Source organism: Grammomys surdaster, unplaced genomic scaffold (genome assembly GCF_004785775.1).
Source record: "Grammomys surdaster isolate TR1022 unplaced genomic scaffold, NIH_TR_1.0 167, whole genome shotgun sequence".
In the NCBI taxonomy this organism is placed as follows: domain Eukaryota; kingdom Metazoa; phylum Chordata; class Mammalia; order Rodentia; family Muridae; genus Grammomys; species Grammomys surdaster.
In genome coordinates, this window is record NW_021604615.1 from 7692671 (window position 1) to 7714402 (window position 21732).

Here is a 21732-nt window from a genome sequence, read left to right on the forward strand (position 1 = left end):
TGTGTGTGTGTGTGTGTGTGTGTGTGTGTGTGTGTGTGTGTGTGTGTTTTGGAGGGAATGTTAGGGTACTGTTGGGGTGTGTGTTGGAGGGAATGTTGGGGTGTTTTGGGGTGTGTGTGTGTGTGTGTGTGTGTGTGTATGTTCAGGTGGGGGGTAAGTGGTGACTGAGCATGCTCAGCAGTTCTGACACTGTGAAAAGTGCTGTTTCACGCTGAACAAACTGATGGTCCTATCAGGAGGTGGTCCCCTTCCTCTGCATCGTGCTAAATGAGATTCGTGTCCAGACTTGCTTCTGCTTTCTTCCTCTGTCTGTGAAGTCTGTAGTGATGGCCCCTGTGTCCTCGCTGATATTGACAGCTCACATCTCCTCACAGTGCAGAGAGCTGGCTGCTCTGTCATCACAGCATGCCACTTGAAGGGCAGCGGTTCAGCTTTTTAAAGAGACAGCGTTGTTTCTGGTTGTAGCTCATCATTTATGTCTACAGGTGGCTTGGAATTTATTTCAGTCTTCTTCCAGGCTTGGGGTAGGATCCTGCAGTAGCCACTTAAGACTATTCTTTAATAATATGCTTATTTATTTAGTGGGGTTTTTTTTAGACAAGTTCGCAGTCTTTATACAGTTCTGACTGTCCTGAAACTCAGTATGTAGCCTCGGCAGCCTCAAACCCACAGTGATCCTCCATACCTGGCTTATCAATAATACGCATATTTGTTATTGAATGCTACCAATTTTCCTCCCACTCCCCCCCTTGTTTAATGTGTCCTACAAATTCTGATATGCTGCACTTCCATTTTCATTGAATATAATGTCTTGTACTTCCTGTAACACCTCTTTGGTGACTTGTGGGTCATTCAGAAATACTAAGGAGTTGTTTGGTTTCCGAGTGTTCCAGGAGTGAGGCGGTGGGTCAGGACAGCCCCTTCAAGTGGCTCTGCAGACCTGAGTAGATTGGCCAAAGCCTGACAGCCCTCATCACCTTGCTGCTGTCAGGGTCACCATCCCCTGCCCCTCCAGGCATGGGCCCCTGAATGAGGCACAGATGTTCCAAGCCAGTCTTCCTCTTTTGCAGGTCAAAACCACCTTGGATTCCATGTCCCAGAAGATAGCTGCGTTCACAGATGTCGGCAACAGCCTGGCCCATGTGCAGCACCTCCTGAAGGACTTGACCACCTTTGAGGAGAAATCCAGCGTGAGAGCCGGGCACGGGTGGAAGGGAACGAGTCACAGCATCATCTTACTGTGCAGAGGGCACAGGACTGAGTTTTCCCTTGAGCACAAGCTCCTGTGGTGCCTAAGGGGTAGCACAGGCCGTGCACAGGGACCCCTAAGTGTCCTCCGCCATCTCAGGCATACACCGGGTCCTCCACGGGCCTCTGTCCAGCTCTGTCATTAACCATTGACTTTCAAACCTGGACGTACTTACTGTATGCCTGGGCAACCCAACACCTTCCAGACTCCCACGACCTTTGGCCTCAGGCAGCCTTAGCAGTCCACAAACTCCACGCCCATCACCCACCTTCATGACAGACACCAATAGGACCAGGTTTATCACTTGTCTCTCCACAGGGGACTAAACAGACTACCTTGATGTGTCATGCAGGTGGCTGTGGACAAGGCCCGAGCCCTGTCACTGGAAGGTCAGCAGCTGATTGAGAACAGGCACTACGCTGTAGACTCCATCCACCCCAAGTGCGAGGAGCTCCAGCACCTCTGTGACCACTTCGCCTCGGAGGTCACCAGGAGGCGGGGCCTTCTCAGCAAGTCCTTGGAGCTGCATAGCCTCCTGGAGACGGTAGGACACCCAACTGGACTTAACCAGACAACCAGAGCACTCCCCGCCTCTCCATCCTCCATCTTGTCCCCTCAGAGCCTCGGTCCCCATGCACTCAGTGTCCCAGTAATGACCTCTCGGGCTCTCTGTTAGTCCTGCTTCATTCTGATCCCCTCTCCTTTGGTGAGCTCAGCCCCAGAAACCTAGTCAGCTTTGCAATGTCACGTCCCTCCAGGCACCCTTTGGCAGGGCATCTCATCTCCTGCAGGCGAGTCAGACAGGAGGCAGGCGTGGGGAGCACAGGGTCCACAGGCAGCCACACGGGGAAGGATGGGGCAGCTGGTGCTGAGGCTGACACCTTCCTTGTTTCCAGTCCATGAAGTGGAGCGACGAGGGAATCTTCCTGCTGGCCTCGCAGCCTGTGGACAAATGCCAGTCCCAGGATGGCGCGGAGGCGGCCCTTCAGGAGATCGAGAAGTTTCTGGAGACTGGTGCAGAAAATAAGATTCAGGAGCTCAATAAGATTTACAAGGAGTACGAATGCATCCTCAACCAGGACCTTCTGGTAACGCCAGCCTGGGTTTCTATCTCCAGATGATAGCCTGGGGACTGGGGAGCCATTTCACAGGAAATGTCAAAGAACATGTTTTTGAGGTGCTAAGGATTGAACCCAGGGCCTCACACATGCTAGGCAGTATCAGTGAGCTATAACGTCAACCCCAGAAGAGCCCTTTGAGTAGGAGATCGGGGCTGGCGGGTAGAAATTCAGAGATGGGAACGTCAGGCTCAGCCCTTCCTCCATCACAGAAGTTATCCCGAGCCACTACCTCCCCCAGCATTGCCTGAGATAGGCGTGGGGTTGTGGTGTGGCGTTCACTGGAACCCTGGTCACACCACGGTACCTCAGGTGTTACACGAAAGACTGGCTCCCCCCTTTTGTCCCCAGCCTGCTGCCCTAACTCCACTTCTGCGGCTATAGGGAGAGATGGATCCCCCACCCACAGCCATCCTTTCCAAGTTCTGGAGATGGCTCCCCGTCCTGCTGGGGATCTCACACAGCTCTCGCTGACTGACCAGAGCTGGTACAGCACAGTGCACAGACACTTCTCACTCACCTGAAGCAGAGGAGGCTGTAGCCGCTGACACATACTCTCTGGACAATGGGGTGTTTTTAAGGGGCTGGAACTGACATCTGTATGGTGTCTCAGAAGCCCTGTCATTTCAGGAACATGTGCAAAAAGTCTTTCAGAAGCAGGAGAGCACAGAGGAGATGTTTCACCGCAGGCAGGCCAGCCTGAAGAAACTGGCAGCCAAGCAGACACGGCCTGTGCAGCCCGTGGCCCCCCGACCAGAGGCACTCACCAAGTCCCCCTCCCCCTCGCCAGGTATACTCTTCCTCTCAGGCAGCCAAGTCCTGTTGCCATGCACTTCCTGCCCTCCCTGGCCCAGTTCACGGTCAGCAGCCTGCAGTTCTGGCTTATCCCGTTACCCATTTTGATGAGTTTTACTAGGACAGGGCCTCACTCTGCCACGTATCGTCAGCTGTGGCTGCTTTTATGACGTGGCCACAGCAGAGTTGCATTCTTTCAGCTGAATTCTGGTGACCTGCAGAACACTGACTGAGAAATTAGGAAAGGTCCCCAAGTCACTTCCTCTGACCCATTCCCTCCCTCCCAACCATCCATCCATCCATCCATCCATCCATCCATCCATCCATCCATCCATTATCTGTGCCTTTGCCAGAACTGTGCCCCTGGATGAGCTCTGACCTCTTCCCGAACCCTCCAGGCTGTCACTAACTATGGGACCCCATGGGCTGCAAAGGGTGTCATGGTCTGCTGGCCCTTACTCACCTTGCTTGGAGACTTCCTCCTCCCTACATCAGGCAAGCAGTCTTTTCCGTCCAAAAAAAAAAAAAAAACAGAGATGAACAGACTTCTGTGTTGGCCAATGGCAGCCACAAACGTCCTGAGGAAGGCACCCACATAGGCCTGTGTGTTGGAGGAGAGGTGGAGAGTTGGCCCAAGCAAGGGGCTCCAAGGTTTCTAAGGTGCCAGTGAGAGTTCCCTCCCTCTTGTCCACTGTCTCCTGTCAGGTATAGCTATTCCCAGTCTAGTGGCTGCAGCAGCTCCAGCCGACATCCCTCGCCCACCGATCACCTCTCCCATCTTTACTGTTGTAACCCTTCCTTCTCTTCCCTTTCCCTCGGGGCACAGTTCTGACAGCGCTAACGCCCTTCTCTGCCCCTTTCTATGCCAGGCTCCTGGCGGAGCTCCGAGAACTCCAGCACTGAGGGCAGCGCACTCCGCAGAGGGCCCTACAGGAGAGCCAAGGTGAGGCTCATGCCTTGATGACCCTGCATGTGCCTGTCGGAGCCATAGCAAAGCAACTCAGCATCCTCCTTTGGTCTGACCCGGCTGTCCACATGCTGTGGTCTGACCTGGGTGTCCACGTGCTGTGTCTCTGGGTCTCCTGGGCTCTGGGGCATCTACTTGCCCTCCTCAGGCTCTATTCCCGATGGGAAACCAGGCCGGGGGGCCAGTGCCTGAGGAAGCACTTTCCATCCTCAAGCCTAGCATGCTGTTCTCTCCCCAGAGCGAAATGAGTGAGCCCCGGCAGGGCCGCACCAGCTCCACAGGGGAAGAGGAAGAGAGCCTGGCCATCCTGCGCAGGTGAGTGGCCGTACTTCTGACCAAGCTGGGGGAGTGAGGGGGGTTGTGAGTGTCTGGGTATTGGCAACAGGAAGGTGGTAAGCAGCACTTAGACCTTGGCATACAGAGCAGGAAGGAAGCCCACGTCGTGTATATGACAACTGAAAACAAACACATGAGCTAGAGGACACACTTGCACACACTCACCCCTGTCCGGGCTGGGCAGGTGACCATCTGAGCCCTTACTGTGTAGCCTACCTTCTGCTCTTTGGAAACACATACCTATCATAAGGGCACCTGCAGAGTAACGGCCAAATGCTCTGACATACTGAAGGCTTGCACTCAGAATGTCCCCACTGAAACCTGCCTGTCCATCACCTTCACTCATGAAGTGTCTGAGCACCATATAGGCCAGACTGTGTGAACACAAGAGGATAAAATTTCAGAGAAGAAAAAACACGCAGGGGTGTGTCAGCCAGGAGCTGGGGTCATGACCTCAGGGATGGAAGGAAAGGGTCAACCCTGCATTGTCCTAACTATTCGTATTTGCTCTACATACAGTAAGAATGAAGAAATGCTCTTGGAAGCACATGAGCAAACAGTGTACACAGGCAACACGTTTCCAGATGTCCCAACAAGCTCAGCAGTGTCCCTCTTAGGAGATGCAGGACAGTGAATTATGGAACTAGAAACCAGCTGAGAGGAACATTCTGTCATTTCCAGCTTCTGATGCAAGATGAGGGCAGGAGGCAGAGAGGCGTAGACAGTGGAGAAGCTTCCAGGCAGGGCAACACACGGGGCCCTGAGATGGAGGTGCCTCCCGTGTGCCCATGAAGTATGTGACTGAGGAACAGGCCCAGGGCTCTTTACTCTGCTAAACCAGTCTCACACACGCAGCCTAGTTACTCGGCTATTGGCAGCTTTAAAATAGTCCACGCCCGGGTCTCAGTCCGATACTCCAGGGGCTGTGACCTCTGTGGATGAAATGGACAGATTGGCTATAGGCAGGCAATCCTTGTGTCTGAAAGGCATGGGTGGCTGGATGCTTTGTAAGCCTGTCCTCATCTCCTCCTGGGCCTACAACTGCTAGGTACACTGCTGGGCTGCAGGTGGTCCCCATGTAGCTCTCACGTGCATGGTCAGAGCTGGTAGAGAAACTGAAGAGCCGCACCTATTCAGAGTCTCTGGGGTAGGGGTTAGAAGATCTTGGTAAAGAAGTCTTGGTGAGACTCTGATGGCATGTCAAGGAAGCAGGGGGTGTCTTGATTTGATAGTGTGTGTGCAGGTGGCATTGAGTTTGTACAGAAAGTGGATAGGGAAATCAATCCCAGAAGGCAGTGGGAGCTGGGCAGCCAGCTTCTTCCACACTCCACCTGTTGGGCAAGTCCTGGATGCCATGACTTCTCCATTCACAAATAAGTCTCCTCACTCGGCGACTCCAGATGACGCTCTCACGCTAACATCTCTGCTCTCCATGTTCCGTCCACAGACACGTGATGAACGAGCTCCTGGACACGGAGCGGGCCTACGTGGAGGAGCTGCTCTGTGTCTTAGAGGTGAGGTCGGCATGACCAACCTTGCCATCACACAATGGCACTTTTAAATTGTTGCTAGACAGTTGTTGATAAAGGCCAATATTTCCAGCCGCTCTGGAGACCAAGGCAGGAGGGTCATAGGTTCCAGACCTGCCTGGGCTATAGAGTGAGTTCAAGGCTAGTTTGAAAACCCCATCTCGCCGGGCAGTGGTGGCACATGCCTTTAATCCCAGCACTTAGGAGGCAGAGACAGGTGAATTTCTGAGTTCGAGGCCAGCCTAGTCTACAGAGTGAGTTCCAGGACAGCCAGGACTACACAGAGAAACCTTGTCTCAAAAAACAACAACAAAAAAAAACCATCTCAAAATAAAAACTGAAAAAAAAAACTTGCCTAGCCTGAGCCTGGTTTCATCTCCAGCACCACCAGTACACTCACACACACACACACACACACACACACACACCATACACACACATACACATACACACACACCATACACACACACACACACCATACACGCACATACACACACACACACACCATACACACACATGCTTATCACAAACACAAAGGACTTTTTTAAGTGCTGCTTAGAAGTGAAGACTTGTGCCCACGTGTATGAAAATGCTCATAGCCGGTTTACTTCAGACCCAAACCAAAAACAGCTCAAATGTCCATCAGCAGGGAGAACGGCTGGACCTGCACAGGAGCAGATACAAAAGCCACAAGAGCTGCCCACGCACATAGCAAACACACGGCCCACATGACCTCTGTGACAGCGATGGGGGTCATAGGAAACAGTCGTGCAGTTACGAGTGTGGAGGGGTACGCCCTGCAATCCTAGCACTCAGGAGCTAAGACTGGAAAACACCTGTGAGTTCAAAGCCAGCCTGGGCTACACAATGAGGTGTAGGCCAACATGGGCTGTAGGATGGGACCCAGCCTCATCTCTGTTACGTACACACACACACACACACACACACACACACTCACACGTGCGCACTCGCGCAAAGAAGAAAGAGAAAGTTCCAGAACAAGGCGGGTCTGGAGTAAGAGAACTTTGAGGAGGGGACCCTGGGTCCTGACTTCCAGGTAGTGACCTGGGAATTAAGAACAAGTTACTTCACACAGGAGCAGCACAGCCCCTGCCTTATGTAGGTTAGACCTGGATAGAAAGGTTAAAAAGGAAGACGGGAGCTCCACCTGCCTCCACACTGGGCACTGTCTATAGTCGCTTGTGTTTTGTGAGTCTTTTCCAGATGACCATTGCAGGCAAGCATGGACAGATAAAGGTAGCACCTCAGTTTTCATTGTCGCTGTGGTTCTGTGGATGGAACTCAGACAGCGTGCACGCCAGGCGAGCACTCACCACTGAGCTCACTTAAAGCTTCGAGGCAGTGTTCCTGGATCTCGATCCTCATGCTGAGGGATACCAAGCCTGCCATGCTTGCCGTCAGCTGCAGGCATGGCTCTCCTGGCTCACACTTCCTGTCATCAGACCGCCTCCTCCCCTCCCTCACAGGGTTATGCTGCAGAGATGGATAACCCCTTGATGGCACACCTCATCTCAACAGGCCTGCAAAACAAGAAGAACATTCTGTTTGGAAACATGGAGGAAATCTATCACTTCCACAACAGGTAGGACACTTCACCCAGACATGGACACATTCAGACACAGACACATGCAGTCATAGACGCGTGCAGTCCCTGTGATCCCTTGCTTCTGGCGTGGCTCCCTTCAGGGAGCAGGGATTCACAGCCCTGGGATATTGGCTGGGAACAAATCTCCAGGGAGAACTCCCAGAGAGCCACAGGTGCATGTTGTAGGTGCCCATGCTGCAGTCTCTCTCCGAGCACCCCTGTGAGCCCTCCTCCTGCTGGCTCATGCCTAAGGTGGCTGGGTAATAGGCTCACTGCCTGCTGGGGAGATAGGGTGCTGGGAAGCAGTCTGCCCTTCTGCTTCCTCTGTAGTACTTGGGACCTCCAAAGGCCAGGTCCTTCAGCAGGATCTCCAGGCTTCTAAAGGAGGCGGCTGCCCACCCCCTCGCCCACCCACCCCCACCCCGGGTCCTCACGAAGCTGCTCCTTTCCTGCTCAGAACCTTCCCTTTAGCATCACTGAGGCTAGTCTTTGACCTGACCCCAGTGGCTTCAAACTGCAGTGAACCCCAAACAGCCTTCCTCTCCTGGAACCTCCCCAGGGGACAGGTCAAGTCAATGTTTAGACAGGAGACATAGAGGGAGTTTAGTGGATTCCAGAAAACCCGCAAGCTCACAGCCAGCACATGGAGGGCCTGCAGAGCCTTTGAGTGTTCGGTCCCCATCTCTACCTGTCTCTCCTCTGCCCCAGGAAGGGTAGCTACAACTTCAGCATGAAGTACAAGGCCAGAGAAAGGGAGACAGCTGGGCTGTGGGCACTGAGGAGCCGGGGACAGGCATGGGCTGCAGGCTTCTGGGCCAGGTGGGGAGTCCTTGCCACACTGTCATCAGATTGTTCTGGGTCTCTGGAAGACAGTGTCATCTGATTCTGCTGTGCTCACTGTCTCACTAACAACCTCTCCATACAGAATATTCCTGCGGGAGCTGGAGAGTTGCATCGACTGTCCAGAGCTGGTGGGGAGGTGCTTTCTGGAAAGGGTATGTATCCCTAACTGCATGTGTCACAGGCAGTGCATCTCTCAGGACTCCTCCGAGGGGCCCTGAGTGTACATCACTAAGTATGTGGGGGTGGGGGCTGGTGCCTCCGGATAACACAATGTGTTTGGTGTGCCCTGCCTACCAAGGCTGCTAACCTCTACTGTCAGCTCCCACTGCAGCTGAAACCAGACACCACAGTGTCTCCAGTGTAGTGGGAAAGGAGGGGAAAGTGGGATCTTGCTTCAGAGGCTAAGGACTACTTCTGAAATAGAGGAAAACCATAAGGCACAAGGTTTGGGATTGCTGGAATCATCGTTTCTGAGGGCCGATGTGGACGAACTTTCCTTGTGGCTTGGTTCGTTGTTACCTCAGCCTCGCTTGCTGGATAACATTGGAAAAGGCGCTGGGCTGTCTCTACATCCGTCTTCTCCTCTTTAGAATCACAGGTGTTTCCCTCATAGGGTGGTGGCGATGAGTTTAAAAGAGGAGTGTGTGAGAATGCTCTGAGCAGAAGGAGCAGAATGCACACATAACTTCTCACAGAGCTGTGGGATATTGTCATGTTGAGCACTGTGAACGGTGTCAGATTCACACCTCCCTTCTGGGAGGTCACTGACAGGAGAAAACAGGGCACTGTCCTGAGCACCGTGATGTTTACCCTTGCTCTATGGTCCTCTGTGCCACAAACCATCAAGGGTATGTTCCCGAGCCCATTTCATGCCTCAGAACCATATGGCCAACACTGTCTGCCTTTCAAAACGTGTCTTAAACTGTATCTCCACACAATCTTTACCCCAGAGCCTCCTGCATTTTAGATCCACCCATACCTCAGGAACTTCTGTGATCTGTAGCCATGTGTATCCTATATCCATTAAAGACCCAGAGCCTGCTGTATCCCCAAATCATCTGCAACCACCAGAGAGCTCTATTCTAGACCTAGCTACACCCCAGGGCCTTCTACATCACCTGAGCACCCAGGAGCAGTTTGAGTATTTTACAAAATATTCAGGTTTATTTTTAATATGCATATATAAGTACCTGAATGAGTGTGTGTGTGTGTGTGTGTGTGTGTGTGTGTGTGTGTGTGTGTGTCTGTCTGTACAGAAGCCAGAAGCGGATGCTGTATTCCCTTTAACTGGAGTACAGTTGTGAGCCACCATGCAGATGCTGGGGACCGATCCTATGTCCTCTGCAAGAGCAACCAATGCTCTTAACCGCTGAGACATCTCTTCAGTCTTGCTCATGTGTGTTCTACAAAATAACCTATATAATTTGCAAAACTGCCTGAGAGCACCCTGAAATTTTATGGAAATAAACAGATTGGACTACGAACCACCTCTTGACAGAGCTCCCCCGCCCTCCAGGCTGTGAGTGGTCAGCAGTAAGGGGATTAGAATACGAGGCTCTGGTGTTGGTGACCAGCAATCCTAACTGGGAGAGTTGGCCTGCCAGCAGCAGCTTCAGCTCTGGGGTCTGTGCCCTTTGTCCCTCCTGGCTACAGATGGAGGAGTTCCAGATCTATGAGAAGTACTGTCAGAACAAGCCACGCTCCGAGAGCCTGTGGAGACAGTGCTCTGACTGTCCCTTCTTCCAGGTTGGTCCTGAGCCCCTCTCCCTCTTGTATTTCCTTCCCCGTGGCCTTGGGCAGAGCCATGGCCTGGCATGATCAAGTGTTTGGTGGTTGCAGGAGTGCCAGAAGAAGCTGGATCACAAGCTAAGCCTCGACTCCTACCTGCTGAAACCTGTGCAGAGGATAACGAAGTACCAGCTGCTGCTCAAGGTGAGCCTCCGAGGCCATTGCCCTGGGTCAGCCACACCTGCCTACCGGCCAAGTGTCTGCAGGGCTCACCGAGCCTAGACCCTAGGCCCAAGGGAACTCTTAGAAGCCACTTGCTGTGGCCCTGATTCATTGAACCATTTGTTTGGGCCTACTGTGTGCTAAACATTGTAGAGTGCCAGGTACCTGCCCATGGCCAGCTATACCAGGAGTCTGTGCTGATGGCTTATGGCCTCCCCATGGAGAGGATGAGAGCCGAGCCCTGTCTGTCCTGTTGGTCCCTAGCACAGTGGAGAGTGAGGAGTCTCTGGCTTAGAGTTAGCTCAGTGTGGCAGGACAGGAAAGGGTTTGTATCCCTGTGCCTTTAGCAGGGCCATGGAAGCAAGCGGGAGGCAAAGGCCCACCTTTCCAGCCAGGTAGCTCCTCTCCACAGAACCCAGCTGTCTGTCTGTCATCCCACCTTCTGGGAGGGTGTAAAGCGATTTCCTGACAAGCAACATGAATCTGGTGGTTGGCGTGTGTGCTGGTGTCTGTCCAGGGACCACACCAGCCTCCCAGGGACTTCATCTTCAGGCCTTGGCTGGTGTCTGGATCTGTCCGACAGTCAGCTGCTCATAGGGGAGAAGAGGGAAGCTCTTGGTATCTACCTGCATTCTCTCGTGTTCCCCTCAGGAGATGCTCAAGTACAGCAAGCACTGTGAGGGGGCGGAGGACCTGCAGGAAGCGCTGAGCTCCATCCTGGGCATCCTCAAGGCGGTGAACGACTCCATGCACCTCATCGCCATCACTGGCTATGACGTAAGGCCCCATGGCAGCACCATGGACCCATCTTGGTCCTTGTCTCATGAGCAATCTGATAGGGAAATCCTATCAGTACTTGCAAGCTCTCTGAGGCTTGAACACACGTGGCCCAGAGCTTAGGGCAGCCCCAGGCTCTGAGTCAGGAGCTTGACCACATGTAGAGCAGACCAAGACTGTTCCCCTAGGAGGGCCTCTCCAACAGGGATGTGCCTGAAACCTCTTTCCTGCCTACTTCCTGGACAGCAGCTGGGACCCTCTGTTTTTTGTGATAAGCTGTGTGGTCCAGTGGCTGGTGACAGGTGGCTGCCTAGGGTGAACTTCTCTGATTGGCCCACCTCAAGTCAACAGAGAAGGGTTTTGCTTCTCGGAATGTCCACTTGACATTCATTTTCTGTTTTATGTAATGACTCAGTTGTATTTATTTTTAATAGTTTTAGATTTATGACAGTAGAGTGTGAAGCTCAGATTCCCTAAACCCCATCCCTGCCTCTGCCTTGGTGACACACTTGTGACACCTGATAGGTCTGTGGGGACATGTGGTTAACTGAAGTCCACTGTGCCTTGGGGTTCCAAGTACTGCCGCTTCTCCACGACAGTTGTGTCTCATATGTCCTCCATGCCACGCCTCCTCTTTCCCCAGCCCCTGCAGCAGGGGAAATCCGCCCCTCTGGAATGTGCTGCAAGGAGACCCCTACAGTGTGCAGCCTTTCCAGTGTGCACAGGATGCCAGCCCACCCGAGTTCACCTGCCTTTCATGCCTAGCATGTGTCCTGTGTTCCAGGGAAACCTTGGTGACCTGGGGAAGCTGCTGATGCAAGGTTCCTTCAGCGTGTGGACAGACCACAAGAAGGGCCACACCAAAGTGAAGGAGCTGGCCAGGTTCAAGCCCATGCAGCGGCACCTGTTTCTGCACGAGAAGGCCGTCCTCTTCTGCAAGAAGAGGGAGGAGAACGGGGAGGGGTACGAGAAGGCCCCTTCCTACAGCTACAAGCAGTCCTTGAATGTGAGTGACTCGACCAGCACTGGGAGGGGCTCCCCATCCTTACCCCTTACCCCGCCCCCAAGGGCTCCATCAGCTTCCACTGTTTCTGGGCGAGATGCACGCTGATGCCTGTCTGTTCCTACCCCTGCCAGATGACGGCTGTCGGCATCACAGAGAACGTGAAGGGTGACAGCAAGAAGTTTGAGATCTGGTACAACGCAAGGGAGGAGGTTTACATCATTCAGGTACGGCCACTCACCTGCCCTGTAAACCAGGAGTCAAGGATGCCCTTGGGCCTCTTCAGGGTGGCCAGCGAGAGGCTTCCAGTGAGAACAGTCTTCATGAGGTACATCCCCCAGAAGCAGGAGCTACCATACTGGGACACAAGATGTGCTAGGCACAGGATGTAAATTGGGAACAAGTTCAGCTAGGGTACTAGAAAGGTACTTCCAGAAATGCCTCTGCCTCCCACACCTCTCAATAGCCCTGGAGGACTTTCTCCACACAGCCCTGGTGGAATGTATGGCACACCTGTCCTTATTGGCCCATGGGAGAGAGGGCAGAGCTACAATGTAGGCTCAAGGGGTAGCATCCTATCCATGAGACATGTCAAGAACCTATGAATGTCAAGTATTCCATGAAGGTCCTAGCTCAACATGGCTGTGCTTTTCACTTGCCCTCATAATCACAAAGAAAGTTGACTACCGGCCAGCACACAGTGTAGTGTGCCTTCAAGTTTTATACCCAGCCCAGCAGGCCACACAGACCTGAATCAAGGTCTGGGCCCTGCAGCTGTCCTGACAATAGTATTCAAGCTGGGCTTCAGACCACGTTACTAACACAGGACAACAGTCCTGGCCACAGGTGACACTCTCAGCCTGGTCACACCCGTATGGCTGTCTGTGTGAGTCTGAGACCTGCTGTTGTGCCTATCACCTAAAACACGGTCAAATAGAGGACACTTCCGGGAGACCTGTCCTGAAGGTCTAGCCCAGCACACCAGCATCAGCAGAAGAGGTGGTCTCCCTGCTAGTAACTAGCTGTCTTTGCCGTGTCCTGGACACCTGCACAAACCCATGGCCTTTTGCTGCCAGTCCTGTGCTTCAGGGAGACCCCCAAAGGGACATTCCCAGCACCTGCTCCTACTCCATAGACAGGGGTCCCTTGGTTCCTAGGATTGTCCTTGAGAGTGTCTGGTGGAAACTGCAGTATGTTTTTCTTATCACTGGCTCCCATCTCTCCTTTGGGACAGGCACCAACTCCAGAGATCAAAGCAGCATGGGTGAACGAGATCCGGAAGGTGCTGACCAGCCAGCTGCAGGCCTGTCGGGGTGAGGCTGCCTTTGGCTTTTGTGTTTTCTCACGTGCCGTTGTCAACCGTCCAAGAGCCTTAGCTTATGAGTGCAGCATTGCTCAGTTCCCACTGATAACTGGTACGTGTCCCTTGTCCCCACCCCCACCTCACCCCACAGAAGCCAGCCAGCACCGAGCCCTGGAGCAGTCCCACAGCCTTCCTCTGCCCGCACCCTCCAGCACCAGGTGAGCACATCAGTGTATCAGTCAGAAACAGAGTTTCTTACTGGGCATGCCTAGATTCCCAGCACACAGGACACCACAGCAAGATCTACTAAAGCTACAGAATAAAACTATCTCTAAAACATAAGAAAAAATAGCAGCACTTCTGTAAACACCACAGTGTACCGTGTCACTGAGAGGAGTTTGCACAAGGCCCTCCAGTGTCACCTGGAGGTTCTGTGCCAGTGGCTTATGCCTGAATGTCAGGCCTGAGGGTGTTGTCCCTAGCCCTAACTCCCTCCATAAGTCCCCTGCTCCACAGCTTCCTATTTGTGGGTTACCTCTCGTGATAGTCAGCATGGCACAGCCAGGTGACAGTTGGTCACCAACTTGAATAAGGGACGGCACCTGGAAGACAGTCTAGAAGCCAAGATGTCTTGATGCCTACTGTCCTCAGTCAGCTAAGACACTGACCAACATATTGTTTCTTTCTTTACGGGTCGCTGATGCCTTCAGTCCCACAAAGGGGAACACAAGAAATGTTAAGAAGCTCGAAGACCGGAAGACAGACCCGCTCAGCCTGGAAGGCTACGTGAGCTCATCCTTGCCAAAGCCCCCTGAGAAGGGCAAAGGTGAGTGTCAACCGCAGTGTGAGCCGCTCAGACACTGCTCCCGGAGCGCCCACCAGCCAGCATGGGAGAACCCAGGAACCCTTCATCACACTGGTCACACAGTAGGAGACCCCTCATTCATGGTCACTGGGTGCCTCCACCAGGTGCACCCTAGGATGTTCAACTGCTCTCTGCCCTCCTACCTGAGCATGGGGCCATGGCCCCCCCACACCCTGCCATCCTCCCTCCCAGATGCTATCTCTGCACTCTGTCTCTCCTCCCTCCTAGACGATGCGGTCCCTAGTTCTACCTCTGAAAGCTCTGCGCTTTCCAGAAAGCGCTTCACGCTGCAGGGCTTGGCTAACCTCAAAGGTCAGAAAGGTAAAGAGGCAGTGCCCCCACTGCCTTCTACACCATCTTCCTGTGGCGACCTCTGGTGCCACGTGCAGCCACACAAATCCATCTCCCACCCTGTCATTCGTGCCCACCAACGCTGTGCAGATACAAACGCCTGACGTTATCTTTTAGGGGTGCCTTTTGTATACAGAGAGAACCAGCTTAGTGAGTGCAGCCTCCTAAGAACTGGGGCTGTTAACCACTTTTCCAGCCTGTTGTCTTTCTTCTGCCCCTCCTCCCTCTGCCTCACCTCGCATTTTCCTGTCAGCATTGTGGGCCTCTGCCTTTCTTGCTGCCATGACCTTCGAGTGCTGATTGTCATGGCCAAGTGTCTGGTAGGGTGTTTGCCAGTGAACAGTGGCAAAGAAGCCTGTTAACTGAGAACTGAAATAGTTTCGTCACCTGGAGATGCTCTTCCGTGACCAAAGCCCTGGCCTGCTTCCGTTCTGCACAGGGCTCCCTCCCAATGGTCCAGCTCTCCCCAAGTGACAGGCATGGGTCCAATGAATTAAAGTGTTTCCCAATTAATAATTCTTATCTGTCTTCAAACTTGAACAAAAGAAGCTTGTTCTGTTCCTGCGTTCTTTCTAAAGCAGAGCTGCAGGCAGCCCCTAAGAGGATGACTGACGGCTAAGGCCGCCATCTGCCACCTCCGCTCTCCGGGCCTCTCCCCTTCCCTGTGAGACCTTCACCCATTTCATCTCACGAACCGTTCACTTGCCTCCTCCCCTCACTGGACAGTTCTGCAGCTTTCTCTCTACTGTTGTATTTTTTGCTTCTTCCTCTTCCTGCAGCCTCTCCGACCAGTCCTGACAAAAAGGCTAAGCGACATGAAGTAAAGAGCGACCCGACTCCCTTTGGTTTGCGAGGTAGCGCTGCAGCCCCGAACCCCAGCCCGGCACGCCGGCTGGCTGTGCAGGGCACCTAGGATGAAAGCGAGCAGATCAGATCAGCCAGGAGCAGTAGTAACTGATGGCTCAGCTTGATGCCTAGTCACAGACACTGACAGACGCCACATTTCTGCTGGCTCCTCAGCCCAGGCCCAGGCCCAGCTTGGCCGACCAGCTTTTCACTGAGAGTTATCACTCAGTGCTGATGCAGGCTGCAGGTGTCCTTTCCAAAGGGCCACAGTACCAGCACCCTCCCCTGAGTCACCAGATGGCCCAGTCCTTCTGGGAAGAAACAAGCTGCATTGTTCGCACCAGGCAGACGGTCACTCATATGGGCCACTGGAATCAGCTACACTCTAGGCCTTGGGTCTCTGTTTCCTTCCCCCAAGTCCTCCATTGTCCCCCGAGGATCTCAGATTCCAGGAGAGGGTTCGCAGGAACATCCTCAGCATGCTGCCAGACTTACTCAATCCCCAAACGATGCTCCAAGCCCTAATTACCCAACTGCTGTGCCAAATGCTCTTCCCACCTTGTTCCATCTTAGTGTTCCTGTCCTTCCTACCTTCAGTCATACACTGCCTTCTACAGAAGTGGGTGCAGATACAAGCCACACCAGAGAGAGAGGGAAAGAAAAAGAGAGAGGGGGGGGGGGGGAGAGGTTGTACAGAGTCTAACATTCTCCTGCCGTCTCCCAGCATCCTCCAAAGAGAGTGCTGCCGCCTAATTTGCGGTCATCAATACTTGTAAATCCTTTCACGTGCTTGTCTTAAATATGCTCCCTGGAGACCAGCATGTCGAGCTCCCTGAGTGTCCAACATCTACTGACAGCATCATGACCTGGTACTGATCTGGCCACAGACACTTCAGTTATGGCGGCTGCCAAAGCCTGAGCTGACTGACGAGTCTCAGATACGCTAAGGAAGGCAACAGGTTCTATAATTTGTGACCCCTGTGTGGTCTCTGATGACAGGAAGTTGTGTACTTGGAAGTGTTCTGCTCCAAGTGTCCTCCTGCTCAGGTAGAGCATGCTCCCCATGTGAGCGTGTAGTAACACAAAGGAGGCTTGAGGGGGAGAAGACAACTGAGTCAGGCTGCCCGCACGTGTGCTTGGAGCAAGGGTAGATGACTGCAGCTGGAAATCTCTAGAATTCAGTTCTTATATACAAGCCTGATGCGGCCCTTCCCAGGACACAGCTGTCCCCAGGCCCTGAAGTCTGGCCTCAGGGAGGTAGACAGGGGCTCTACCTGTTCACTGCAGGGTGGGCTCTGAGCCTGCATAGCTGGTAGCTGGGAAGTGTCTAGGCCCACCTGTTTCCTCGGAAGACAGAGAGGCTTAACAGTGTCCCGAAACAGAAGGTTTTCGTCACTGGCTCTGGGCGTGCTCAGCCATGTAGTGATGGCAGATCTAATGGCCTCTTTGTTAACCTGATTGTGTGGGGACTATTCTGTAATTCCATCACACCCCACACCCCCTTACAAGGAAGAGCCACACTGCACCAGCACCTAGTACAATATGACGTCAGGTATGCCAGGCCTTGGATCCAACACGCAAGCTGGCCTTCCTTGCTGTGCTTTGTGTCTGTTAGTGTCTGAAGAATTTACTCACTAGGAATTTATCATCTCCATCTCTGCAATATGGGAAATACTGTGGCTTTCCTTTGCAGCAAACATCAAGATAATCAAGAATGAAGCGGTAGGAAATTCAGGGACCCACTGACCAATCCAGTGGATTTTCCAGAAGGCAGAACTGGGGTTCTGTCATTGCTAGGCTGCCCGTACGTGGCTTAGCATACTCCAAGTTGTTAACTCGTGTATCTCACAGGTCAGGGATTTAAGGTCATTCTTGCGGGAAATTGATTTTCCTGGCATCAAAGTAGATATTGACCATCAGAGTTTTATCTGAAGACCGCTTCCCTTCACTGGGTTTGCTATAGGGTACAAGTAGGTGGGTTTGTAGGGCCAGGGGCCTGAAGAAGGTAGAGATGTTCAGGGCAGTTATAGGCCTCATCTTATCCCTTAGAGTGGCCCGGCAAATAGACAAAAGAGACATGGACACTCCCACACCACATCTCCCTGTGCTGTGCAGTCACAGCAGAATGGACCCGGCATTTTATAACCGTATAGGAACCAGTCTAAGCAGGGGATTGCAATGACAGAAAGCTGTCACAGGCCACACAGTTCAATGAACCTAGGAAGATAGGAGGCTTAAGTTCAGAGTCCTACAGATACACGTTCCAAGGACTCTGTGGACCTCATATGGAATACATTTGGGTAATGGTGACTGCAGTGTGTGTGTGTGTGTGTGTGTGTGTGTGTGTGTGTGTGTATACACTTCACAGGGCACTGTTTCTCCTAGGCTGGAGCAAAACATCCCACTCACTGGAGGCTCCTGAGGAGGATGGAGGCTGGTCCAGTGCTGAGGAACTCATCAATTCATCTGATGCTGAAGAAGATGGAGGAGTGGGCCCTAAGAAGCTGGTAACTATGGCCTCCCTGTGGTGTCCCTGGCTGGGTCCCTATGTCTAGTGAGGATGCACCCTGGCATGATCCCTCCTTTGCAGCCACTGTTCATCATTTGGAGGTGCTTACTCAGATCACTGTGCACTACCCACAGTCCTGTAGCACCGTGTGTCCCCTGCCTCTGTGAGAGCTCAGGCATGGTTCACCCCTTCTTAAGAGAACGACAGCCCATAGTCATGCATACTTCACACTGGGAGAATGTTCTAGCCAAGCCCATAAAGACAGGTAGTGATGTGGACACATTGCTACACCCATTTTTATTTTTTTAACATGGTCGCAATATGAGTTGGATCATCTCCCCAACACTAGGAGTCTTCCCGTTTAAGCCAGAAATCTCACCCAAACCCCCACAAATGGCAGAACCCCAGCACTGCACTGGTCCTCCTCTTGCTAGTTGTAATGTGGGTGCTGCTGCTAGTGTATAGCCGTGCCACACAGAGATAGAGGACAGGTGTGTTGTTGGGGCTGCTGACGCCAGGAGGGAGGGAGTGCCAACAAGATGAAACCTCAGCCCTACCCCTTGTCACCCTCAGGTTCCGGGTAAATACACAGTGGTGATGGATGATGAGAAGGGGGGCCCTGACACCCTTGCCATGAGGAGTGGGGATATGGTGGAGGTAGTGGAAGAAGGCGCTGAGGGCCTCTGGTAAGATGGCAGTAAGCTCTCCTACTCAGACATGTCCCTGAGACATGAATGACCTGTGTATTCCTATCCCAGACATGACCATGTATGATCCCACCTCAGACATGTCCCTGTGTGATCCTACCTTAGACATGACCTATGAGTTCCCACCTCAGATATGACTTGTATGTTCCCACCTCAGACATGATATGTGTTCCTACCTCAGACATGACTTATGTGTGATCCTACCTCAAACATGACCCTATGATTCCTACCTCAGACATGATCTGAGTTCCCCCCTCAGACATGGCCTTTGTGTTCCCACCTCAGACATAATGTGTGTTCTTACCTCGAACACGTCCCTGTGTGATCCTACCTCAAACATGATTCTGTGTGATTCCCACTTCAGACATGATCTGTGTGTTCTAACCTCAGAGATGACCTGTGTATTCTGACCTCAGACATGCTTCTATATGTTCCTACCTCAGATGTATCCATATGCCCACCTCAGAGGCAGACTGTAGGCATATGGACCATTACAGCCATTGACTTCCTCTTTCAGGTATGTTCGGGACCTGACCAGCAGCAAGGAGGGATGGGTCCCAGCCAGCAGCCTGTCCACCCTCCTGGGCAAATCGAGCTCAGCCCAGTGTCTGAGCAGCTCAGGTAAGACCCACTGTGCGCGCCAGCTGTGCCCTGAGCCTGCCAAGATCCTCAGCCCAGAGCCTGTTTAAAAGCAGAGGGGTTTCTAGGTGTACAGAGGAAAGGGCCAGAGCCGAAGCCTGTCTCCACTGGTTTCCCGCAGACTCCAGCCCAGGGTCAGCCGTGCTGAGCAACTCGTCCAGCTGCAGCGAGGGCTACCCTACTCCCTTCTCCGAGCTCCAGGGATAGTGGCCAGGCCTCTGTGGCAGGCACTCAAGGCCACGTGCAGTAGACCAGCATGCAAATCTCTAAGTTTTTTTTTTCCTGCTTGGGCTTGCTTAGTTTGGGAGGGGATGGTGCTCCAAGGTACCTGGAAACAGAAGGACCTTGTCACCCATGGGCTCCAGAGGACACTGGGGCCTTGGAACCAGGACTCTGCTGCATGTGCGGAAGCCAGGGGACAACAGTTCACCAACGCTTCTTTGAAGACTCCAGAGTGGACAGAGGCGGGGCTATGGGTCAGGAGACCCCTGTGCAGAAAGGTGGGAGATAGCCCTTTCCCACACCTGGGAAGCCAACACTCCTGCTGTGCAGCCTTTTCAAGGTGTCTTGGCCTCTCTGGTGCTTTCTACGGGAACATCATCCTGAGGAAGCTACTTCTAACAGGAGTGAACAGTTTGCTACCAACAGCCTAAGAAGGGGATCAAGGGACTCTTGTCTTTTATAAGTTTTTGATTTTTTTTTTTAAACAAAACAGGGATTAACCCCGTGGCCATTTTTTTGTGGTACTCTGGCCTCAAATCTTTAACCAAGAATCACTGTGTTTACATGAAATGACAATTTGATACTGTATTTGATATAAAACTATTTTTTGTTACTGGGGTTTACATCAAAGCACGTTGTTTATACAACTAACTGATTTCTGGGGCACTCTCACTGAGACCTGGCACTCCCTGGAATGCAGGTGCAGGAAGGCCTGGTAAAACAGGGCCAAGTCCTCCTGGTAAACTGGGGGCGTGTTCTCCACCAAAAGCAGTTGGAAATCACTGAGAGTCTTGCATCTGCATAGGTTTCGTTTTCACAAGAAATGTAAAGTATAATTTAAAACATTAGCCTTCTTTTCTACAATATAAAGGAGACTCTCTGTTTTTTTAAAAGAACATCATTAAATTAGGATATTTTTATTATTTTTAAAGAAAATGTAAAACTCCATGCTGTCAGCCATCCTCAGCAACTCAGGCACTGGCTGCCTCTCCATGTCAGGGCAGGCCCCACTTCCCCTCCCCTAACCCCACCAACCTCTGCCCTACACCAGGAGGGGCTGCAGCTGAGCTTATGGGGGGACGTGTAGCCTCCATTCCAGTCATGGCAGAACCGCCACAGACTGTTGTTTTCCTCTTTTTTGTGTGTTTCAGAAACAAATTCTGTTCTTTGGAAACTCTGTGCCTCGTAGGGCAGATATTTTTATATGTGTGTATATATGTTCACGTGTGTACATATGATCTTGGTGTAAAGGATGTATTTATGGTCTCACGCTGCTGAACATTTGTCACTTTACGGTCCCTCCCTGTCTCCTCACCCTGCTGCCACGGGAGGCCACCGAGGCTCGGTCACCACTGTTTGTCCAGGAAAAACACCCTCCTCCCCTGCCCTATGGCTTGCAAAGCCATTACTGGCTACACATTCAGAGAATGGTAATAAAATACAAAACCTGCAAAGACTTGTAGCATTTCTGGTGTATGTGTTATGTGGCAAGAATCATGGGACATACCTGCACAGCCTGTTTTTAAATGGCCACCCTCTTTTAGGAGCTCATCCTCATGAAGACACTTTAAAATGTCTTCTTTTTTTTTTTTTTTTTTTTTTTGCCAGGCATGGTGGTTCATGCCTTTAATCCCAACACTCAGGAAGCAGGGGCAGGTAGACCTTCTTGAGTTGGAGACCAGCCTGGCCTACATAGGGAGTTCTAAGCCAGCAAGAGCTACACAGTGAGACCTCCTCTAAAAACCAACCAACAAATAAACATCACACCTCATTCAGTGTTCCTTTGACTTTCCACTGCTGCTATAAATAAAAAGTGGATCTCAGAAGTCTTTGTTGTGTGGATGAAGCTTGGATAAAGGCCAGCAATTCCTGCCATCTACCCTCTTGCTGTGAGCCCTGGGCTCCCAGAATGGTTGTCATGAATGCCTGGTATGGCTACTGTAAGACATGAGGCAGAACATGGTAGGATGTGGAGGAAGTGCAGGTACCAAGCATATTTTGATATATGTCTTATTTTATTTTGTCTGACGGTAATGGTGTTAAAATAGTAACAGCACATACTTGTGTGTATGCTGAGTGTGAAGGGGACCAGAGACACGCAGTAGAGGCATTACATG

The 21732-nt window shown here is 52.2% G+C and overlaps 1 protein-coding gene across 1 annotated transcript in view; it reads left to right on the forward strand.

The window, feature by feature from the left end:
- Positions 1 to 21071, forward strand: part of Mcf2l (MCF.2 cell line derived transforming sequence like) — a 143993-nt gene extending 122922 nt beyond the window's left edge. The window contains exons 12-33 of the mRNA XM_028766296.1: positions 1071 to 1190; positions 1602 to 1793; positions 2146 to 2337; positions 2998 to 3157; positions 4032 to 4105; positions 4368 to 4444; positions 5913 to 5979; positions 7482 to 7597; positions 8526 to 8595; positions 10097 to 10189; positions 10283 to 10375; positions 11045 to 11170; positions 11955 to 12176; positions 12308 to 12400; positions 13408 to 13486; positions 13628 to 13694; positions 14187 to 14302; positions 15472 to 15546; positions 17924 to 18045; positions 18621 to 18733; positions 19272 to 19375; positions 19515 to 21071. Coding sequence (XP_028622129.1) covers positions 1071 to 1190; positions 1602 to 1793; positions 2146 to 2337; positions 2998 to 3157; positions 4032 to 4105; positions 4368 to 4444; positions 5913 to 5979; positions 7482 to 7597; positions 8526 to 8595; positions 10097 to 10189; positions 10283 to 10375; positions 11045 to 11170; positions 11955 to 12176; positions 12308 to 12400; positions 13408 to 13486; positions 13628 to 13694; positions 14187 to 14302; positions 15472 to 15546; positions 17924 to 18045; positions 18621 to 18733; positions 19272 to 19375; positions 19515 to 19600 — 2457 coding nt within the window. The 3' untranslated portion in view covers positions 19601 to 21071. The remainder of the gene's footprint in view (positions 1 to 1070; positions 1191 to 1601; positions 1794 to 2145; positions 2338 to 2997; positions 3158 to 4031; positions 4106 to 4367; positions 4445 to 5912; positions 5980 to 7481; positions 7598 to 8525; positions 8596 to 10096; positions 10190 to 10282; positions 10376 to 11044; positions 11171 to 11954; positions 12177 to 12307; positions 12401 to 13407; positions 13487 to 13627; positions 13695 to 14186; positions 14303 to 15471; positions 15547 to 17923; positions 18046 to 18620; positions 18734 to 19271; positions 19376 to 19514) is intronic.
- Positions 21072 to 21732: the final 661 nt, after the last annotated feature.